Below are 21,259 nucleotides of genomic sequence, written 5' to 3'. Positions count from 1 at the left end.
AATTTCTTATACACAAAAATGATATATGATTATAATTATCTATTAAAAATTAAGCTTCGTTTTGTACAGCTGGTTGGTATGAATGGCTTTTTGTTGTGTCAGCTGGATCAATTACAAACTTTTGTAGTAAAAGGTAAAGACCACCGCCTATTAACAACATACTAATTCCACATAATAGCACTATTGCCCATGCGGGTATAGCTGTACCTCCTGAAATAGTTGAAACATTTATATATTATTTTCATCGAAACGTGACAATTTCATCAATATTTTACAATTTTTACTCACTGTAATATTGTCTTGTAATTGTCTTACGACCGCGTAGTATTTTACGTCTTGCCTCTATTCCATCGATGAAGATTCCCATAATAACTATGTATCGTCAAATATAACGTAAGTATTTTATAATATTGTCATATACAGTAAAATGTTTTAAATATTTGTTTATATTTACTTACGCAAACTAACTGCGAGATAGAATAGTAACTTTTTTGAATACATGTTAATTAATAAAATGTTCCAACTTCACTTGAAGCAAAAATAAAATTGAACTTCTTTTCAACACACAAGAAGAATTGGGTGTAGCGTTGATCGTCGGATGATGAATCAACGATGATAGATAACAAGTGATAACAGATAATAAAGAATGTAGCTTATCTGTTTTAATACTACGAGATAAAGTAGTTGAGAAAATTCATGTAGGCAATGCAGTAAAAGATAGTAAACTTTCTAAAATGGTCTGGTAAAGAAACTTTTACATTTGTTATCGTAAATTTGGTATATTTACAAAGTTTATGTAAATTTAATATGTTTAAAACAAATTAGATATATTACTTGTGTAACAATGGCCTTTTGTTAAATCTCTTAAGATATTCAGTCTATATACTTGTGTTATGTCTATGTATGATTTATCTTCATTAATGTAAGAAATGGCACATTGAAGATTTATAATTTCACAGAATGCGAAGTGACTGTGGCTGGGTGTATGGGACAAGGATTCGGGTCCTTACTATCTGATCAACAGAAAAGAATAATCTCAAGTTATTATATTTCTTAATCACATAATGACTTTTTATTGATTGAAAATTAAGGAACCAAGTTACATATATAGTAAATCATTCACGCAATCGTTGTAATCTCAGATAAATATGATATCAATGCGTGAGAACGTCAAGTGAGAAGAAGACAAACTAGGCGGTACAACTACTGCGAGTATTAGGAGAATAAGTATATAATCCTAATATTATGGGTATTTAGCTGTAAGATAACGTAATAGTATATTCTCTTTTATTCATGTTTATTTTATATGCAGTTATATTATTGTTTCAAAGAATGTTAAAAATAATATTTATATTTAAGAAAGCATGATTTTCTCATGAAGGTATATTTGACTTGCAGTATATTCTGTAATAGTTATTATTTTTTTCTCTCCTGCATACTGTAAGGAGTACTGGCACAAACCAATACATGTAAGTGATTTATATAATGATCACTATTCATTATACCTTATTCAAAGAGTACATGTATACAACAAAAGTAAAGCTTTGATGCGACTTTTGAGAGTATAAGTTTTATAATAATATAAATGTAAATATAAATAGCTGGCACATATACAAGGCGTTCCAAACATCACTTTTCACCAAATATGCAGCAAACTTTCATATCTACTGCACTCGCTGCCTTTTCTCTACTATTCCTTTGTCGCTATATAATCTCTAGTTACACACTCTTTTAATACAAACTGTAAATTCTGTATTATATTTTCTCTCTCTCTTTCTCTCTCTTTCTCTCTTCTCTTCCCTTATCTTTCTCTCTCTGTTTTTCGTGTTGTTCTTATTATTCAGCACCATATAACGCAGAAGAAACCATCTCCCTTCGTGCGAGCATAAACTGTCTTTTTTCCTTTTGATTACGTTATAAGGCGTGAAATTTCATAATAGCTGCTCCAAATTATATTACGATAACGATGAAACGAATGTGATACATAAATGATATTACGATAGAATCATGTAAATCTCCAGAAAAATGTTATAAGCATTAATTCATTATTCATCAACATGGTATCTATAGTACTCACCTAATTAAATATAATTAATGTATGTATCTAATAAATATTATTGTTTCTTGTGTGAAATCATATCATGAAACTTCATTCAACTTCAAGCTTTTCTTACGAATTAAATAGTCTTTGATTTCAAAAGAAAAAAAAATAGTGTATTTAGTAAATAAAGTAAATTTTCATTTATGCATACAAAAATAAATTCTAAATATGTTACAATATAATCATTTCTTCATCGTAAATAATATTACTTTCAATGTGCCAAATTGTATTGCTTATAAGTTCAATAATGAATATTACTAACTTATATCATTGTTAATATATCAAATATAGAAGACAAAAATCATAAAACAAATAAAAAAATGTGTCATTTTTTTATATACAATTATTGTATGTATGAATTAGAATCTTTTTTGCAAATATATGAATCCTTTAAAAAAGTATTCTTTTTACAGAAATAATAATTTTCTTATTGTATATAGAACAAATTTTTACATTTAAAAAATTATAAATATAAAGTAAAAGTAAATACAAATAATACTGAGAAATGTTTTGATCTAAATGCGCATATATATATATATATATATATATATATATATATATATATACACACACACACACACACCACCGCGCGCACGCACATACGCACACACATACACGCGCACACTATTAACTAATATTAAAGTAATGTGTTAAATATTTAAATAATTGCTTTATGAGTTGTGTAATACATTTAAAAAAATTCATAAAACAAAATTAAAGAAATTCACCTTTTTTTCTCTATCAACTGCAAAATAATAATATTAATAATGATACTTCTATTATGGATAATAAAGCGTTATGATTGTTATTAAATATAGACTATTTTCTAGCAGAATTTTTAACATTATACTTATCTGTCAGTTAATTTTGTTTAAATATGAATCTTTGCCTCTAAACTACAATCTACTGCAGTTAGAGTTACCTCATAGTTTCTTCGATATAACATTAGTGGATGGCATAATGACTTTAATATAATTGAAGAAATGATGTGTTCTTAAATAGATAGCAATTTTTACTAAAAATTTACTCAATGAAATCCACTCGTAATTAACAACTATTATTATCGTATTTCTTAATGCTATTGCAAAGTATTGAATGTTGGCTCGACGTATTGCTAAAGATTATTATACCTTCTTTTGTTATCATTTCGAACATCCAGAGTACTCAATTCTCTTCCCTGTGTATTCAAGATTTCTTTTACAAATCAGTCATATCTTTTTCTATTTATAAGACAGCTATTTATTGCTGCCAATTGATAGAACTAAATATATATGTGGTATTACGAGATGATTCATACCACATATTAATTTTATATTTTATTTTGTAATTGTACAAAGGAATGCACAAGAATATTATTCTCATATATATATGTATGTCCCTTATACAATTACATTTATATTACTAAATGATTACTAAACAATATCAAGTATTTCTAGCTGCGGAGCAATGACAGCGGCATTTCTGTTAGGAGTTATCTCGTTATTAATGTTAATATTAATAAATAGATATCATAAACATTTTTCAGAATCTAATTTAATAAATTAATTTAATATATTACCGAAATTTCATATAACTTTTGCGAACTATGCGCTTGGATTTGGATATAAGTTTACCTTGTGGCTAGCTGGTACTTCTTTCTGATGAATTTTTTTTCCTTTCGCTTGGAGGGATTGTAGGGGAAGATGAAATTAAGTCCTTTCTTAAATTGCCATTTGATAATGATTTACTATCTGCTTGTATACCGCTCCTGCTGGTATCATGCTCTGATTCTTTATTTTCTATGTTTGTCATTATTTTTTGATGTTCTTGAATAGAATTGTTTACTGTTTCTCTCGTACAACTTTGTAAGTTGCTTGGTTTTTGTAGTATACTTTCTTTGATAAGTACATCTGTAAATATTGCCAATGTTTTTCTAAGTGTGATACAAAACCCTCTAGAAGCTGGTATCAAAGGAAATTCAGGCAGAATTTTTTGATCTAAAAGAATAAAAATGAATGTATTTTGTTAGATTAAAAAATGAAAAAAGAACAGAAGAAAAAATATCAGAATTTACCAATTTCTGAGATTTCCTTAAATGTGGTTGGTGTAACGGGAGATAATGGATGTTGATTATTATACTGTTCAGATATTTCCATCCAAAGATCTAATCGTTGCAAGAATCTTTCTGCATGTCGTTTGAAATGTGCTATAATTATATCTTTAAACACAAGAGGTGGATATTGCAATAATTTTGTCTGAGCTTGAACCAATTTTAATACTACCATTTCATTATACATTCTAGAATTTTCTCTGCCTTGCTGAGAACCCTTTTGTTTTTCGAAACCAGCTTCGTTGAAATAGGGTTCTGATACAAGAATAAGACCTTGTATAGAGACTATAACTTGCAGTAAAGTAGAAGAACTAGTCCATACTTCTGTTCCACGACCAGACCATGTTCCAAGAAGACTTACACATACTTTTCCATCTTCATAAAGATTGGGGTTAAGTCTTTCACTACAATAAGAAATATAATGACATAGGGGCGGAGCGGCAGGATAGTCTGCAGACAACTGAAAGTCGAAAAGAAAAAGTCCATCCTCGTATGGTGTTTTTTCAGGACCACGGAACATCACAGAATATAAATCTATACGATCTTCAAAACCTTTTATCCACACTCCTGGTGGAAGGGAACTTCTTAAAAGTTTCAATTCTTTTGAAACCGTTCTAAAGAAATTTGTTGGATCCGTAGGTTGGAACATTGTTAATTTGAATTTATGACTATCTGGAGCAGCTTCTTCTATGGAAAATCCTTCACCTTCTACATAAATCAATGGTGGAATATCTACCATAGATTCAGATGGTTCTGACAATGTTTCTACATGTTTTTCTTCTTCTTTCTTTTGTTTTTTAAGGGGTGATGAACCTTTTGCTGCATCTGATAATGACATTTTTGATAAACCAAAGCGTTTTGAAACTTCTGAATGTGCCAATACTAATTGAGCTTTTATAAGGGTACAAAGTTTTACACAAACATGTGAACTAGCAACATGAGAACTTGTTATATGCATTTGCATTTTTGCAGTTTTATCTATTTCTGTTTTTATTGATTCAGTTGTCTGTGTAGGCAGGAAACGTTCGTTATTAACATCTTCACTAAGTAAAAATTCACCGCTAGATTCACTAGAACCTGATTCTTTTTTGGAGTTTTCTGCAGAATATAATCCAGAATCTTCAGGATTCGGATTGTCATTAATTAATAATCGATTATTTGATTCTGCTTCCTCTTTTTGTTTTCTATTATTATCTTCATTACTTTTATTGGTAGTTGTTGCTGCATCCATTACATTAGTTACTATTCTTTCTATTGTACAAGGTGTATTTTGAGTAATATTTGGATTGTCTTTGCTTATATTTTCTTCCGATCCTTCAGATTTCTGAGTAAATAGTCTTGTAACCTGATCTGCCATTCGTTGTGCTACGTTCGCTCTTCCACGTTCTCTTACTCGTTCAAGTAATCCTTGAAAATGACTTTCATGGAAAAATGATGTACCCATAAGTTTATCCATGTATCGACAATCTTTATAAACTTCCAACAATTTTCGCATTACTTCTGTAGTTTGCAGTGATGGATTTTGTGTAAAAATTTCTTCTAATCTCGACATTGCAATTCTAGCTTTTTCAATATGTGCAGCTAACTTTGGTTTTATAATTTCTAGCTCAGTTTGTTCTGTCGTATCAGTATCAGCAATGAAACAATCTTCTAGTTCAGTTTCCCACGATGCATCTGATGATACATCATCCCAAAGTTCTCCTTCATCACTCTCATACTCACCAACTTTATATAAATCTTGTGGCCAGCACATACTAATATGTCCATCGACCCACCATACTTTAACACGACCTTCTGGATAATTGTCTAATACTTGTCCAGCTGTACACCCAGCATCTTCTCCTTCAAAATTAGCTATACGTATTACCACTGTACCAGGCCTATATTGAAAATCTGGATGATCCTTCAAATCATAAACACTTACTTCACGTTCTTCTAATAAAGTTGGTCTATAGAACAAATTTATACATTAATAATTTTCAATTATTAAGAAAATATATGTATAAAAACGAACAGTTTTGTAATAATATACTTAGTATACGAACCTCTTTTCTAAGCAATCAATTATAAAATTATTCAATACTTACTGTGGAGTTTGACTACAGGTATACGTTCTAAACCATTTTATTTTAGCAGTTCGACCTTGGTGATCAACACTTTGTACAACACCATACATTCGAGATTCTTCCTTTTGATCTAAAACAAAGTCTCCTGGGAAAAATTCTTTATCATCCAAATGATGAATTGGATATAACTGTGTCGACGGAATGCCTATAGGAAAATATAATATTATATATATTTTAGAAATGCTAATAAAATGATTTTTAATATTAAGTTCGATATGCATACCAAACTCTACAGAACCATCTTGCCACACAACATTAGCTTTTGTATTAGTGGAAAGTGTTTCCACAACTATTTTAGTTCCTGGAATTAATGGAACAGGTGGTACTTTTTTTTTGGCTTTGCATAATTTCTTCTTCTTCAATACTTTTGTCATTAATGCAGGACCTTTTTTCTTTTTACCCATAGATGACATACTCGAACATCCACTGGATATCTACAAAAATGATAAAATTCAGTCTAGTTCCTTTATTTTTTCCTGGTTGAATTCATACCGAACCAGTGTCACTCTGAGAACCAGTGTCTTCTGTATCCCAATCATCTGAGCTTTCGGTGTTCTGTACTTGTGGTGGTGGCATCAATGTATTACCACTTGTAATATTTTGTAAATTATTAATATTGTTTTGTGCACTGTCTTCTATGGATTCTTCGCTCACGTTTTCTTTTTCTTTTCCTTTTTTCTTGTCTTCAACTTTTTTTTCATTTGTTTTTTTATCATCAGCTGGTTTTGTAACACTGATATTGGGACGTACCTTTTTTGGACTATGCTTAGGAACTTGAAAGATATCTCTTTGTTGTTTTCTCCATTGTTCTCGAGTTATAACATTTTCATTTCCCTTAATCACATAATAATTACGATCGCCAACTTGTAATGTAGATGGTTCAAAGACATTGAGTAACTTTAACTTCTTTAAATCCTCTCCTTCAACTACAAATTTTGGTTGAGCTTGATCAGACCAAGCTCCATCTTTTGAATATGCTCTACATTGCCAATGAATCCCGATCCAGTCTGTTTCAACTTTTTCCACTACTACTTTGGTTATTTTCTGTGGTTTTGTCTTCCTTTTCGCTTTCATTTCTTTTGTACAATGAATCCATTGTGCTTCTTCTAGGCAGTGAATAGGACCCCACAAATTCTGACCAGGGTAAAATTCAGTAGAATGAGGAAAATCATTATCCTAAAATTTAAAATATTTTTTATAAGCTCTAGTACATAATTGTTGGAAATATTTAATGTTCTTACATTATCCCGTTTTTCTTCCAATTGTCCTAGCGCACGCGAATCCATTTCATTTATAACACAACGAGATCCATCAGGTGTAGCTAACCAAACTTTGAAGTGTGTCATTCTAATGCCACCTACCCAAGAATCCATACAAACTGCAATATCTGTCGCAAATTCCTTTAAATACATAACAATGAGTAATATAAGTATATAAACATCGAGAAGATATATAAATAAATCACATTACATACTTCTAAAGGGACTAAGTCTTCGCTTCTAATATTTGTAAGAACCTGCTTGGTGCCAATAATTTGAATGCACGCAGTAAGCTCGATATCTCTACAATATCCTCTTTGTGTATCTTTTCCTTTAATCATACGTCGTACAACATCACCTGGCATTAATGTCCTATCTGCTAAATGCACCTAAATACAATACATTACATGTAACATAGTTAATAGTAGTGTTATATATGAGCTTCAATTAGAAAATAAGATTTAAATTACAACAATATTTAATACTATTAACATCTTTGAGGATATATCGTTAATTTAAATTTGAATATAATTGTAGTTGTCAGAATTATATAGTATAATCAGAACTAAAAGATGTCGCTTTTTGCGACTATACGAAAGCTCAACGTGATTTTCAGAGAAACGATAAGAAACGTCCGTATTAATGATAGATTTTTCTCACAATATGTTCCTTCAGATCGATCGATTTACACACCTTTTTAGAATTTATTAGTTCCTCATCTCCAGACGGATGCCAGACAACGCGAATCTCGCCCTTTTTTCGTTTGGGACTCTCTTCGCCATCTGAGCTCTCGTCCGACATATCCTGATCATCGTTTTCCATGATGATACCGAAAACGACGTTGCCTTTCTTGTCCACGCGATAAATTACATCTTCGTAAAAATACTGACATTCAGCCGCAACATTCGTAGCCATCTTTTCTCTGCTTACTGACGTACTTGCTTTTTGCCGACGACGGCTGATGAAAGGTTACATGTAATCAGGGTACGCAAGCCTCCGTGTTAACGGGACGGCCTGCATTTAGTTACCATTGCCTTCACAGAGGTCTCCAATGCTTTTTTGATTATAGCGCCTCTAGTAGCATTTTTAGAAATTAATGTCTATTCACAAATTCACATACACGTATATATATACATATTTAGATTAATCATTTAAATTTTAATGAGATAGAATGGAGAAACAAATTTATAATAACAACATAAATAAATATTCAACAAGTATTGGGGGAAAAGAATATAAATCTAAAATGATCATATAATTTTAATTTAGAATTACAGTTATTTGTAATAATCCTAAACCTTCATTCCTTTTTAATTTACCTTCTCTGGACTTATGAAGACGCTTTTCTATGATCTGAAACTTATGTAATAATAGAAATTATGCGGGTAATATACACGTCATATTAGAGAAATATGTAAAATTATGATAAAATAAAAAAATCCTATTATATACCGAAAATTCGTTTTGTATTTAACGAGTAGATATACGTCATCAAATCAGATCGGTAACATTCGGTTAAATTCGGATTTACTCGGATAATAATCCAATAAAATGATTCGTGCATCATTGTAGTTAGTAATACTCGTAGGCAGTCTGTATCTTTTTCGATCGTATAAAGTATAAAATAAAATCGTATTGAAATGGCTATTAAAGATATTAGGAAGATACTTACGATACTCGTGATTTTTTTAATCTACATTGGAACAGGTAAGTTCCACAGCACAATGTATATGTGTATTCTTTAATTTATCAAGATCAGACAATACCTGGGCGAGGCATAACTAACAAATTTCTTCATCGATTTACGTGGTTGGTAGTTCTCAAAGAATTCCACCAATCGGAATTATTTTAAATTCAAACAATTCTATACTAAGAAAATTTTAATAAGTACAATTATGCATTAAAGTTAATATTTTTTGATAAAAGTTTGATATATTTTGTTGCCAATTAGACGATTATTAACATAATAATATAAGAGTACAGTTATAGTATGAAATAATTTTATGTATGTAAAGGCAAAGATTTTATCATATGTATAAAGATTATTAGCTTATGTTAAGACTAAAATCTAACTTAAAATAATATTGATCAATTAATTTATTTATCTTTTTCGTAAATGTAATTTATATGTATCATGTTCATCTTATAATCATTTGAAACGATTCGCGAAGAAATCCTTATAAACAAATTGATCTTTATCAAATATGAATGTAGTATACTCGTATATGTATACGTACCATGAGTGCATGTATATGAGCATGATCTCACTTTTTAGTTATTATCTAATTATACAGACACACACACACATAATGCAAATAACAATAATGTAATCAAATATGTATGTATTTTGTACATATAAGCTTGTGTTTATATGTAGTTAAATAAGTTATAGAATTTGAGAATAACGTAAATAATATTGATTTATCTATACGTTTAAATATATAGTACGAAGTAAATTCTACATGTTCTTTACGATCGAAATTTCGAGATGAAAACAAAAGACGATATACTATAATTATCGCCTTCGAAACGACACATTCGATTCCTGCTAATATTAAGAATGATATTTTTAGATATGTAAAAGTTCGAATTATTTAATATTTATTGTTCTAGTCTTTTATTACGAAAATTCAAATCTTCTCCAATGTTTATTGCAGCATACTTCCTTAAGAAGTATTACTTCATTAATACCATTTGATATTTTTTCAAGTTAAATGTAACTCCTTGAAATGTGAAAATTCGATATACATATTTTTGATCTTTTATCAGATTATGTTTAAATCAACAAATAATGAAAAAAAGAATAAAACAGAAATTCTATATGTTTATATTATATCAAACTGTCGTTTATTTATTATTTATATTATTTAGTCCACAGTATTCGATGTTACCAATGCACCAGCACGAACAACACACATCCTTTCCAATGCAACGAGTTCCTCACGAATGACATTGACATAGAGCCAGAGTCTTGTGATGCCATTTTCGGAGCACAGTATTGCGTGAAACATGTTGGGAGATTTGAGGGTAAAACAAGTGACGAAAAATGTTTAAAATTTTTAAATGTTGGTGCCTGATGGGTAATTAATATCAAATAACATGCACTGGTGGAACGCAAAAGGAAGGGGTATTTTAATATTAATAACTAACCATGTAATCATTTTTCGTAACAAAGTATTATTTTAATTATTTTATGTCTACACTAAATAAATGATAAATAAATAATTGCTAATTTAGGAATTCGACATATCTAGGAAACTGAAATATGATAATATTTTTTATTGTTGTTCATTATCATACAGTGTCAACAACAATGATGATCAATGAAAATAATTTTAATCGATTAAATTATAGCCCTGGAATGTTACCAATGTACATCCGCGGATGAATGGCAATGCTCAGATGGTGAATTAATTAAAGATTCTCTACAACCAATAAACTGCAGCTACATTTACAAAGCGCATTATTGCGTCAAGACCATCGGACGATACGGAGGTTTTTACTCGTGATTTATTCGGTGAAATTATTCGATGTTGTATATGCATGATCGTTTTTTAATTTCTAAATTAAACCTAATATGTACATCGATATTTCTGATGAGCAGTAATTTCTATTTTATTAAAGAATTGAATTATATATATATATATATATTATATATATAAATATATATATCATTAAATTAAAAAATGAACAATATAAAAAGAAATAATGCCAAGCATAAAATAATTATACTAAATTTTAATGATCTACTCATATTACGAAATCTTGTTATTGTTTAAAGCTGTTATCTCATACTCTTTTTTTCTTTTTACTAACGCTTGAATACTTGTTTTATTTGAATATATTTGTTGTTAACACTCTACTTCTATTGCTTCCTTTTCACAATTAACTCTTCGTTTTATATATGTTTAAAATATATTATTTTATTTATATGCATGAACGTATGATCAGAAAAAATTTTAATGTATATATAGAAGTAACATTAACTTATAATTTGTGTATATATAAGATAGATCTTCATCCTTGTATTATATTTTCACTTAATTGTGATTCAATCACTACTTTGTAAAATTTAATATAAGAAGCAATTATATTTAAAAAAATGTAACTATGTATATATATATATATATATGTATTCATGTATATTCTAATAGGTGGAGTCGGTACAAAAAGATTTTGTTCAACTTCGCACTTGGGAAATTATTGCAACTATGTGCTACAACCTGGAGATAAACTAACGTATCGAACGTGCATCTACACTTGTAACAGCGATGGATGCAATTCTATATCTTCTTTAAGGCCTACAGTCAGTGTTTCCATTATATCATTTCTTTTACTCACCCTATTTTATAGATAGGGACTCAGCATTGTTAACAAAAACAATCATATTCATATATCATCAAATTTTATGATAATATATCATTCATATTTTACTATTTAAAAAATGAGTAAAGTATAGTTTACATATATAAATATTCTGGTCGTATTACCAATATTCCATGCATGGCAATTGTTGTCTAAAGTAAAGTTTCTCTGATGATATTTATTTATCAACAAACTTTAATTAAATAATATATGCATTTTGATACTTTATTTTTAATAAAGGTATAATCTTAAACTTCTTTGGCATATTATTTTATTATAACGAGTAATACAACAAGTATTAAGAACATTTTATTGTAGAGCATACGTGACATGTATATGTGTATTTATATTTACTCTCTTTATGTTATTTATCTGTCTTATATAATGCACAAGTAAAAAAGTAGCAAGATTATATGAATACTATATTGTTTTTTAATTTTTTTTAATATGTATATATATATATATATATATATATATATATATATATATTACTATTTTGAACTTCTAATTTTATATTTGTACATTTGAAACTTGATATAACTTTATGTGCGAATTGGAAAAATGTTAAAAAAAAAATGTTGAAAATTCATTAATTTTATACGCAATTTGCATAAATCTTTATAATAATGTACTTGATATCCACATATTTTATATATGCAATACAAATTTGTAAATAAAAAGAACTTATGCATGCAATTTCATCTCACTGTCATAAACATTTAAGATTATTTTGTTCTTAAAGCACGAATATAGCAGACTATTTGGTTTCACAATTTGCATGAAATGTATAAAAAGTCTATATAAAGGATACTGACGAAGTTTTTCGATTAAAAGGCATTACCAAGCGTTACTAATGTTGTAATCTCCGCACTTGTTCTTCTAATTCCTTTATACGAAGTTGACTGTTAGCAAGCTGACGACGCATCAATCGCAATTCATCTGCTTGACGTACATATGCCAATCTAAGTTCTGCCTCGTTGTTAGGGACGTCAATGGTTTCGATAACTTTATTGTTGCTTAATGATGTTGTTATTATATTATTCTGTAAAAAATAGCTTGTATTCTGCTTGTAATTGACTATACTAAATGTGGGCCCTGTAAAGTAGTAAAAAAATAAATTCTTGATCGTTTTCTTACTTGTAAATTTACATTGGCAAATTTCTGTTGTAACTGTTGAAATTTAGTGCTCTGATTGCTGGATGTTTTTTGACTTTTTTCCGTTATATTGTGTAACTCTACTGGTCTGTAATCAGGAACAGTTTCAGTAGACAAAAATGCAAATTTTTTTTTATTATTTAAATCTGTTGCTGGAGGTAATAACGGTTGTTTATATACGCGTGGCTTGTGCGTTGAAATACTACCACCTATGGGAGTAACAATGGAAAAAGAATAATGATTATAATATTTATGATTATTAGACATCCATTTAAATTTACATTAAAATGATTTTATACCTGTTTTAAGTGATATTAATATTGGTGGATTATTCATGCCACTGATCCAATCTCTTGCTGAAAGTGCAGGACAGGTACCTATAGTGTCAGGATATAAGTCTTCCTGGAATTGATCGCTCTAGAAAATAGAACATTTTTACTAAAACATGTAAATTGATATATTTAATATTGTTGTTAAGTGTGTTACTTGTAGGTATAGGTTACATTGATAAACGATATCAAGAAAATACAACATAATATGTCATTGAGTTTACTTTTCTTGTTACCTTTCGAGGTACAATCATGGAAATTGGTTCACACATGCCTCGAGTTGCATGTAATTTATAAAATCTGAAGACCTCACAAATACTTGTATTTATGCCTCTTTTTGGCATTACACCCAACCCTCTTTGTGGATTACCAGAAATGAATTGACTGAGATAATGCATCCATGGAACTTCATTAACTACCTCATAATACCGAATGTTACCATCACCCTACAGAAAACAAATGTCAAATTTTTTATTTCAAAATATTCACTATAGTAATAATTACTACAGTGAAAGTCATACCTGAAAATAAGTAAAAAGAAACTTTTCTTTATTCCAATCTGTATATTTATTAATATTAAAACAATATTATCTTCTTGGATGTATCTATCTTAATACGTTTATTACCTTTCCTGCTAAATACACCATATTTGTATCATTGTCGAAATACGGAAAAATAACACCGCTCGATGAGTCTATAGTTTCACGAGTAAGAGGAGCTGTTAAATCATGTTGACACCAAATTGCGTATTGTCTATCTGAATGTCTACTGAATCCGGTAGTTAATAAACGTCCAGATCCACCAAGAAATACCACTTTACTTGCTTTGGTTCCAGCATGACAAACTCCTTCCTGAATTAAACACGAATTTACAATATACGAAATATGAAAAATTTGAGAAAAGAAGAAATTGCTTATCTCATTGTTTACATTTGGCAAAAAAGATATATTAAAAAAAATCAGCTAAAATATATTGGAAATATAATTTAAAAATAAATGAGTATTCTACATTTTAACTCTTATAATGATAAAAACAAATTTGATATCATAATAAACAGCTACACAGTAATAAATAAGATAATTATTTGTAAAAAAAAATGAAATAACAATTGTATTAAACAATGTAACGAAGTAAAGAGTATAAATGAATATTCATCATTTTTATAAACTTACTGAAACTATAATGCCTGATCTAGGTTCAAAGACACGTAATTTTTTATCTTTACATGTTGTTGCTAATAAACTTCCATCTCGATTTAAAGATAAACTATATATCACATCAGGATGTCTGTCAATAATATTCACTGCTTCTCCCCTGCCGACATCCCAAACAATAACAAGATGATCAAACCCTATGCTGAAAAGGATATTTTCAGCTACAGGATGCCAATCTATGTATGATACTCGACGTTTATGACCTTGTAGTTCAATAAGCCATTCTGATAAGTTTCTAGATAGCCCCCCATCTGGTATATGCCATAACTTTATCTGTAATTATTATTCCAAACATTAAAATTTTCAATATAAATTAAGTTTAAATTAAATTATAATAGTAAATATTAAATTATTGCATCATACTGTGCAATCGTCTGAACAGGATGCGATAATATTATCATTGAATGGATTCCACTTAATATCCAAAACAGGTCCTGTATGTCCAGTAACTCTACTAGCATTAAAATCTAAACGTCCAGTCTGAAATAATATAATGATAATTTTTTACTCAATATCTTTAAAATATTCATAATAAATAAATCATATCTTTCTTTATTATATAACTTACTCTGTCGAGAGGTAATACCAGAAATGCGCCCCCTCCAGCTACTTCTGTAACAATAGCTAGAAATTTAGGATTGACAGCACAAAACTGTGAGTCATGAGCATTCTTTGTAATCTTGATATTGTCATAACATTTTTCCCTCTTAGCTGGTATACCATAAACGTGACGGAATTTGCTGCTCCGAACACCTCGAAACCATGACTACAATAATAATAATAGATGAGCAAAATATATTATTGTCCAAATAAAAATTATTAAAATAAACAATTAACGAATTATTTTAATTGCAATAAAATTAATTACAAAATTTTAAGTGCAATAAAATTATATTATGCATAATTATTACATTGAATAACATACAGCCACATGCAATTTTAGAATACTTCATCAGCATTTAACGTCACAATGATAATGAAAAATATATATAAATATATAAATATATAATTGAACATTTTTATCAATACTTGTGGTGTTACAAAACATCAATGCAGCATTATAAATAATGAAATAATTTATTGATATGTACTATATACGAAATATTTTTATAAAAGCAAAAGAAAAATATAATTTTCTATTGTCACAAATACAGCAAAAGAATGTATATATAATATTTAATAATTTAAAAAAAAATATTTAATAATTTAAAAAATTTTTTATATTTTTAAAATTATTAAATATTTTTTTTTTAAATATTTAATATTTTTAAATATATTACTACTATTTACAAGATATTATTACAATATTTTCTATGATAGAAATTTCTTTACTTTCATTAGATAATAAAAAATATTATCTAATCAAATAAAAATATTCCAAGTAATTGTTTATCGATCGATGAAAAAAAATATGGAAGACAAAAATTTTATAGTTGAACAGAAAATCATTTCATAGATTTTCTGAATGAATTATTTGCTTTAATAAAATATGTTTATTATGAGTACCTGTATTATCTCTCTATATTTCCTCTCTCTGTCTCTTTTGTAATACAAAATGTTTTAACAAAATAAAAACTTTTTTTAAAATAGAAATTTTATTATAATATATCATTATCATATATATCATATTACTATATACTGCATTATATAAAAAAAATATATAGAATTATGAACATAAATAAAGCAAATTATTTATTAAAATATTTTATATTTTGTATTATAAAATTTATTATACATATAATAAAAGGTAATTAGATAAAAAGTTTCAGATTATTAATAAATTACAATATCTAAGTATTGATATTGATACATTACAATAACATATGTTATAAAAGTAGATTTAAAAGATAACTTTATAAGTTCAAAGAATTTAGTTATCACACACAAGATAAAATTAAACAAATGATGCAAAGAAAAAAATAATATGTATAAATGGTAAAACCATTTTTTATTTCATATTTTAATTAAAAATCTCTTTGATAAAAGTTAAATTATTAATGAACAGAAATGAAGGAGAAAAAAGAAGAGAATAAGAGAGGGAGCACGAGAGATCATAAAGCACTTACCTCACTCATTGTTGATCATAATTGATGACAGTCAATATATTTCCAAAATAATAGCCATTGGACATATACATCTGTGATCTCCAACAATTGCCCTTCGCATAAAGCAGACTGTAGAAATCAACAAATATGGACCCATGTATAGAAAAATGATAAATGGGATCACATACTCAAATGGCCTCCTAGCAATATCGTGCCGCTACCATGGTGAGATCATGCGTAATTTACTAAAGAAACAATAAAATAAAAGAAAAAATAATAAAAACACTGTCCATCTAATGATAAATTAAAACTTTCCAAAGATTATAAATGTATAATCTTTATTTATAATGATTAATAGTTTCTTTCTTTATGAATAGATAAATATACATATATATATACTTCTATATTTTCAATATGATTTACACATATGTATAATTGTTACTAAATTTAACACTTTCATTCTGTTCCCAACAAGTCTGTCATTTTTTTAAATTATAAGTAATGCATTATTATAAATGTTTAACATGCAATTTTAAATATATAACATGCATAAATGATATGAATAGATAAATGTATTCTAATTTGATATATAATGTATTCATATAATATATAATGAAAACACACATGCATGCACAAACTGAGCACATATATACAATATTTATTTAATCTAACATCCATTAAATGAAAAACGAGCAATGCTGACAAGCATATAAAAATGCAAAGTAAGTATAGGTATATAAATATTTTAAAAATGTCATGGCATTGTATATCTCAAAATTAATCAAATATTCAATAAAACTAGAATATTATTATAATTATTATTTTTATGGTAACTATATATTCTGTAATTCATTTAATTCCATTGTTCATTTAACAAGAAATTTTTATCTTTCTTAGACATATATTTAAATGTCTATTGTTTGTCTACTTTAATGCGCCGAATTTGTGATTAAAATCAATGCCATATTTTTGGATGTAAAATAATAAACATTTATTCTTACTTTTCCGTTTGGCTTATAACAGGCTCTAACGTCTACCATGTTGTTTAATGCACTATCCGTGTCTTCTAAATTCAATTTTTCATTCAAAATCTCGTTGGATCGTCTCATTTCCCAATCGGTGATATTGAACGCTGCAAAATTTAGCACAATTTACGCTTTAAAATTCTGTAGCTTTTCTATTCACGTGTTAATTAACTAAAAATGCTATTCATCGTGAAACAAACATCTAATGACGTTTAACGACACTAGATGACATGGTACGACACCAAAAGTAAAGAGTTCAAGAATAGGAATATGAAACTCTATAAACTGTATAAAGCTGACTAAATTTTGACGGGGAAAAGAAAATAATTTGTCTCAATAAACTTTTGATGGAGAAAAATAATCCAAATCAATTTTTTTTTAATAGATTATATTCAATAATATAAAAAAAGAACGAATTTAAATAGTTGAAATAAATAATTGAAACTTTTTACATTTCAAACATTAGAAATATTAATACATTTTACATACATCCATATATTACGCATAGATATATATAACTAATTTAATTAACACGAAATCTTATTAAATATGCTAATATTTTTTAACATTTATGTTTGATTCATTTTTATACCAAATTAAATTTCCTTGATCCGAATTAACTTTAAAGTATTTAATAAAAAAAAAAGGAGTATTCATATATAAGTATTAAATACAATGTATATATATATATATATTTTATCATATAGATTTTTGTATTCTGTGCAACTCCAGAGACATTTAAATGCTCAATGAACATCTATAAACATCATATCAAAAATTTATATTTCTATTACATGATACCGATTACCAATGATTAAAGAGTAAATAAATTTATAAAATCTAATAATTATTTTAGTTGCTCGATCTCTGCGCAAATGATATATATAATATAATTGATGAAATATATAATATAATTGCAGCCTATAGATTGCTGTGATATAGTTCTCACACGCAAACATTACTACAGAAAGTTACTAGGTATTCTCAATTTTTATATGACTATAGGAATTTAATATATTACAATATTATCAAGAGTGTCAGCGATCATTGATGTATCTATATATATGTATACTCATACGAAATATACATAACGATGATAAAACAATTTCTTTCACTAGCTTACGATGATACGTTATTGACACTTTTAGAGTTGATTAAAAATAATTGTTCTTATACATCTTTTTGAAAAAATGGGTTCTGATCATACACATAGACGATGGAGTAATTTAAGAAAAATTTTGGAAAGATCTGGACCGTTTTGTAGACCAGATTTTGAACCATCTTCTGAAACATTACAGTTTCTTTTAGAAAATTGTAAAATACTTGTAATAGGTGCTGGTGGTCTTGGTTGTGAATTATTAAAGGATCTTGCCTTAATGGGTTTTAGACAAATTCATGTGATTGATATGGATACTATTGAATTATCTAATCTTAATAGGTATACTGTTTACTATTAGATAGATCATATGCTCAATTATCACTTTGTTTTAAAATTCTTTATTTTTACAAACTAAAGACGATCTGCGAATTTTAATTTTCAGACAATTCCTGTTTCGTCATAAAGATATTGGCTCTTCGAAAGCTGAAGTAGCTGCAAGATATATAAATTCTAGAATCTCTGGGTGCAATGTAGTTCCGCATTGTTGCAAAATACAAATGAAAGATGAAGCATTTTACAGGCAATTTCATATTGTCATTTGTGGTTTAGATTCTATTGTTGCAAGAAGATGGATCAATGGTATGCTGTTATCTCTTTTAGTTTATGAAGATGGTGAATTAGATCGTTCAAGCATTGTACCTATGATTGATGGAGGAACTGAAGGTTTTAAAGGAAATGCAAGAGTTATATTACCTGGATTAACAGCTTGCATTGAGTGTACATTAGATCTATATCCACCACAAGTAACCACTCATAATATTAACATTTAATATTTGAAGCTAACAAAATAAAAATTCTTTGCATATGTTTTTATAGATTACATACCCACTGTGCACAATAGCTAATACACCACGTTTACCAGAACATTGTATAGAATATGTTAAAGTAATACAATGGCCAAAAGAAAATCCATTTGAGTCTATAATAGATGGCGACGATCCACAACATATAAATTGGATATATGAAAAATCTAGTGAAAGAGCAGCTCAGTTTGGTATACAGGGTTTAACATATAGACTCGTTCAAGGTGTCGTAAAAAACATTATACCTGCTGTAGCATCTACGAACGCAACAATTGCTGCAACTTGTGCAACTGAAGCATTTAAGCTTGCTAGTAGTTGTAGTGCATCCTTAAATAATTATATGGTATTTATATTTAATTAAATAAGTTTGTATTTTATTTTATTTCATAATGGTGCATTTTCAGCATTTTTATATGTATAAGATAACAAAAATATTGTTATTTATAATATTTTTGTTTATAAGGTACTTAATGATCTGGATGGAATTTATACATATACTTATGAAGCAGAAAGAAAAAGAGACTGTGTGGCGTGCAGTCAACTAGCAAAGGAAATAGTAATTACAGATTCTAAATTCAAATTGAAAGATTTAATAGAACTGCTATGTAACAAACCTGATTTACAAATGAAAAATCCTGGTCTTACTGCCAATATTGAGGGTAAAAATAAAACTTTATACATACAAGCAGTTTCAAGTATTGAAGAAAAAACCCGTGAGAATTTGTCTAAAACATTAATAGATCTTGGACTAAAAGATGGCAATGAAATAAATGTTGCTGATAGCACAACACCAAATGCAATTGTAATACGACTGAAATTTTTATTTTAATTAAAACTGTTAGTAATACTTACAATTCTGCATAATAAATATATTCAAGACTATTGTGGTGATATCAAAGAAATAAAATACAAAACACATATTGTAAAAAATAAATATCTTCCCATTATTTTTAAAATTTCTTTTAAAATAACCTTCCATTTGTTTTTGATCTATTCAGAAAACAAAAAGATTTATAATAAAAGTCTTGCTTCTTATGATGTCCTCTTTTTCTTTTTTGCTAAAGGAATATTTTTTATAGGTTTTAATTCAAATTAGTAAGACAGTGATTTTTCTATAATATTAAGTGTTAAATAGTTCACTATTTGACACATGTTAAGGTGAGTTTAAAATAATATTGTTCTAAATAAGTATATTATTTAAGTACTTATCGCTCTTATTTTACTCATTTTGAAATACCTACCATACATTTTGCAATATGTTTTCTTCTGCAATGTATGTACATATTTACTAATAGTATATTTCTACAAGTAATAATAGTCATGAAAAACTTCTCTTCATTATACATGGTGTAATGACTCAGAGTTAAAACATTTCTTACCATGTATTGATATTTTGATAAAGTATATAAGTTTTCTGCATGACTCACATGGTGAATTATAAATTAGATAATTGATTTTGAAATATTATACGAATAAAAATTGCGAATTCATAAAAATTCAATATATATCGCAAACCACAAAATTCGACTTTTTAAACCAGTTTTGAAGAAAAGGATTTAAGATTCATATTTTACAATAATGAATTATAT

At 27.8% G+C, this 21,259-nt stretch overlaps 5 protein-coding genes and 2 long non-coding RNA genes across 11 annotated transcripts; 3 read left to right on the top strand and 4 right to left on the bottom strand.

Annotated features, from left to right (window-relative positions):
* Positions 1-24: 24 nt before the first annotated feature.
* LOC122636155 lies at positions 25-657 on the bottom strand. Its single transcript, XM_043827114.1, has 3 exons — positions 459-657; positions 289-372; positions 25-210 (listed from the first exon to the last, which is right to left on the bottom strand). Exons 1-3 carry the CDS (start codon positions 499-501, stop codon positions 50-52), a joined length of 288 nt encoding a protein of 95 aa, XP_043683049.1. The 5' UTR covers positions 502-657; the 3' UTR covers positions 25-49.
* On the top strand, positions 621-2,137 carry LOC122636157. Its single transcript, XR_006328877.1, has 2 exons — positions 621-742; positions 960-2,137. It is a non-coding gene; the product is annotated as an uncharacterized LOC122636157 (long non-coding RNA).
* LOC122636147 ((E3-independent) E2 ubiquitin-conjugating enzyme UBE2O) lies at positions 891-8,652 on the bottom strand. Of its 2 annotated transcripts, XM_043827100.1 has the most exons (9): positions 8,269-8,622; positions 7,791-7,964; positions 7,558-7,716; positions 6,809-7,492; positions 6,540-6,750; positions 6,278-6,461; positions 4,155-6,139; positions 3,715-4,077; positions 891-1,013 (listed from the first exon to the last, which is right to left on the bottom strand). In XM_043827100.1, the coding sequence occupies exons 1-8, from the start codon at positions 8,488-8,490 to the stop codon at positions 3,722-3,724; spliced, it is 3,975 nt and encodes a 1,324-aa protein (XP_043683035.1). In that variant the 5' UTR covers positions 8,491-8,622; the 3' UTR covers positions 891-1,013; positions 3,715-3,721. The 2 variants fall into 2 exon arrangements, with proteins under 2 accessions (XP_043683035.1, XP_043683034.1); XM_043827099.1 differs by lacking the exon at positions 891-1,013 and having other exon boundaries at positions 3,615-4,077; positions 8,269-8,652.
* Positions 8,653-8,819: 167 nt separating this feature from the next.
* LOC122636158 lies at positions 8,820-9,164 on the bottom strand. The gene is made up of 2 exons (XR_006328878.1): positions 9,028-9,164; positions 8,820-8,934 (listed from the first exon to the last, which is right to left on the bottom strand). It is a non-coding gene; the product is annotated as an uncharacterized LOC122636158 (long non-coding RNA).
* Positions 9,115-12,375, top strand: LOC122636154 (U-scoloptoxin(05)-Sm1a). Of its 2 annotated transcripts, XM_043827112.1 has the most exons (4): positions 9,115-9,282; positions 10,447-10,602; positions 10,930-11,070; positions 11,730-12,375. In XM_043827112.1, exons 1-4 carry the CDS (start codon positions 9,216-9,218, stop codon positions 11,930-11,932), a joined length of 567 nt encoding a protein of 188 aa, XP_043683047.1. In that variant the 5' UTR covers positions 9,115-9,215; the 3' UTR covers positions 11,933-12,375. The 2 variants fall into 2 exon arrangements, with proteins under 2 accessions (XP_043683047.1, XP_043683048.1); XM_043827113.1 differs by lacking the exon at positions 10,930-11,070 and having other exon boundaries at positions 9,121-9,282.
* Positions 12,376-12,545: 170 nt separating this feature from the next.
* LOC122636148 (coronin-2B-like) lies at positions 12,546-17,954 on the bottom strand. Of its 3 annotated transcripts, none has more exons than XM_043827102.1 (10): positions 17,685-17,947; positions 16,705-16,928; positions 15,207-15,404; positions 15,002-15,118; positions 14,597-14,911; positions 14,051-14,275; positions 13,661-13,870; positions 13,395-13,512; positions 13,078-13,304; positions 12,546-12,982 (listed from the first exon to the last, which is right to left on the bottom strand). In XM_043827102.1, exons 2-10 carry the CDS (start codon positions 16,711-16,713, stop codon positions 12,791-12,793), a joined length of 1,611 nt encoding a protein of 536 aa, XP_043683037.1. In that variant the 5' UTR covers positions 16,714-16,928; positions 17,685-17,947; the 3' UTR covers positions 12,546-12,790. The 3 variants fall into 3 exon arrangements, with proteins under 3 accessions (XP_043683037.1, XP_043683038.1, XP_043683036.1); XM_043827103.1 differs by having other exon boundaries at positions 16,705-16,812; XM_043827101.1 differs by lacking the exon at positions 16,705-16,928 and having other exon boundaries at positions 17,685-17,954.
* Positions 17,955-18,750: 796 nt separating this feature from the next.
* On the top strand, positions 18,751-20,617 carry LOC122636139 (NEDD8-activating enzyme E1 catalytic subunit). The gene is made up of 4 exons (XM_043827086.1): positions 18,751-19,146; positions 19,250-19,610; positions 19,684-20,013; positions 20,134-20,617. The coding sequence occupies exons 1-4, from the start codon at positions 18,899-18,901 to the stop codon at positions 20,497-20,499; spliced, it is 1,305 nt and encodes a 434-aa protein (XP_043683021.1). The 5' UTR covers positions 18,751-18,898; the 3' UTR covers positions 20,500-20,617.
* Positions 20,618-21,259: the final 642 nt, after the last annotated feature.

This window comes from Vespula pensylvanica, chromosome 20, assembly GCF_014466175.1.
Source record: "Vespula pensylvanica isolate Volc-1 chromosome 20, ASM1446617v1, whole genome shotgun sequence".
Lineage (NCBI taxonomy): Eukaryota > Metazoa > Arthropoda > Insecta > Hymenoptera > Vespidae > Vespula > Vespula pensylvanica.
The sequence above is the reverse complement of the archived record's forward strand: the minus strand, read 5'-3'. Positions and strand labels throughout refer to the sequence as shown.

What these genes read in the sequence shown, in the direction of transcription:
- LOC122636155 (XM_043827114.1), bottom strand. Translation starts at nt 501, where the DNA reads ATGTATTCAAAAAAGTTACTATTCTATCTCGCAGTTAGTTTGC. An exon ending in CTATCTCGCAGTTAGTTTGC is followed by an intron (nt 373 to 458) that starts GTAAGTAAATAT and finishes GACGATACATAG; the next exon opens with TTATTATGGGAATCTTCATC. An exon ending in AATTACAAGACAATATTACA is followed by an intron (nt 211 to 288) that starts GTGAGTAAAAAT and finishes CAACTATTTCAG; the next exon opens with GAGGTACAGCTATACCCGCA.
- LOC122636147 (XM_043827099.1), bottom strand. Translation starts at nt 8,490, where the DNA reads ATGGCTACGAATGTTGCGGCTGAATGTCAGTATTTTTACGAAGATGTA. An exon ending in TGGAAGAAAAACGGGATAAT is followed by an intron (nt 7,493 to 7,557) that starts GTAAGAACATTA and finishes TTTAAATTTTAG; the next exon opens with GATAATGATTTTCCTCATTC. An exon ending in ACCTGTAGTCAAACTCCACA is followed by an intron (nt 6,140 to 6,277) that starts GTAAGTATTGAA and finishes TTTGTTCTATAG; the next exon opens with ACCAACTTTATTAGAAGAAC.
- LOC122636154 (XM_043827112.1), top strand. Translation starts at nt 9,216, where the DNA reads ATGGCTATTAAAGATATTAGGAAGATACTTACGATACTCGTGATTTTT. An exon ending in TTTAATCTACATTGGAACAG is followed by an intron (nt 9,283 to 10,446) that starts GTAAGTTCCACA and finishes TATATTATTTAG; the next exon opens with TCCACAGTATTCGATGTTAC. An exon ending in GACCATCGGACGATACGGAG is followed by an intron (nt 11,071 to 11,729) that starts GTTTTTACTCGT and finishes ATATTCTAATAG; the next exon opens with GTGGAGTCGGTACAAAAAGA.
- LOC122636148 (XM_043827101.1), bottom strand. Translation starts at nt 17,792, where the DNA reads ATGAGACGATCCAACGAGATTTTGAATGAAAAATTGAATTTAGAAGAC. An exon ending in GATCAGGCATTATAGTTTCA is followed by an intron (nt 14,276 to 14,596) that starts GTAAGTTTATAA and finishes TGTTTAATTCAG; the next exon opens with GAAGGAGTTTGTCATGCTGG. An exon ending in ATTAATATCACTTAAAACAG is followed by an intron (nt 13,305 to 13,394) that starts GTATAAAATCAT and finishes TTACTCCCATAG; the next exon opens with GTGGTAGTATTTCAACGCAC.
- LOC122636139 (XM_043827086.1), top strand. Translation starts at nt 18,899, where the DNA reads ATGGGTTCTGATCATACACATAGACGATGGAGTAATTTAAGAAAAATT. An exon ending in GAATTATCTAATCTTAATAG is followed by an intron (nt 19,147 to 19,249) that starts GTATACTGTTTA and finishes TTTAATTTTCAG; the next exon opens with ACAATTCCTGTTTCGTCATA. An exon ending in TAGATCTATATCCACCACAA is followed by an intron (nt 19,611 to 19,683) that starts GTAACCACTCAT and finishes ATGTTTTTATAG; the next exon opens with ATTACATACCCACTGTGCAC.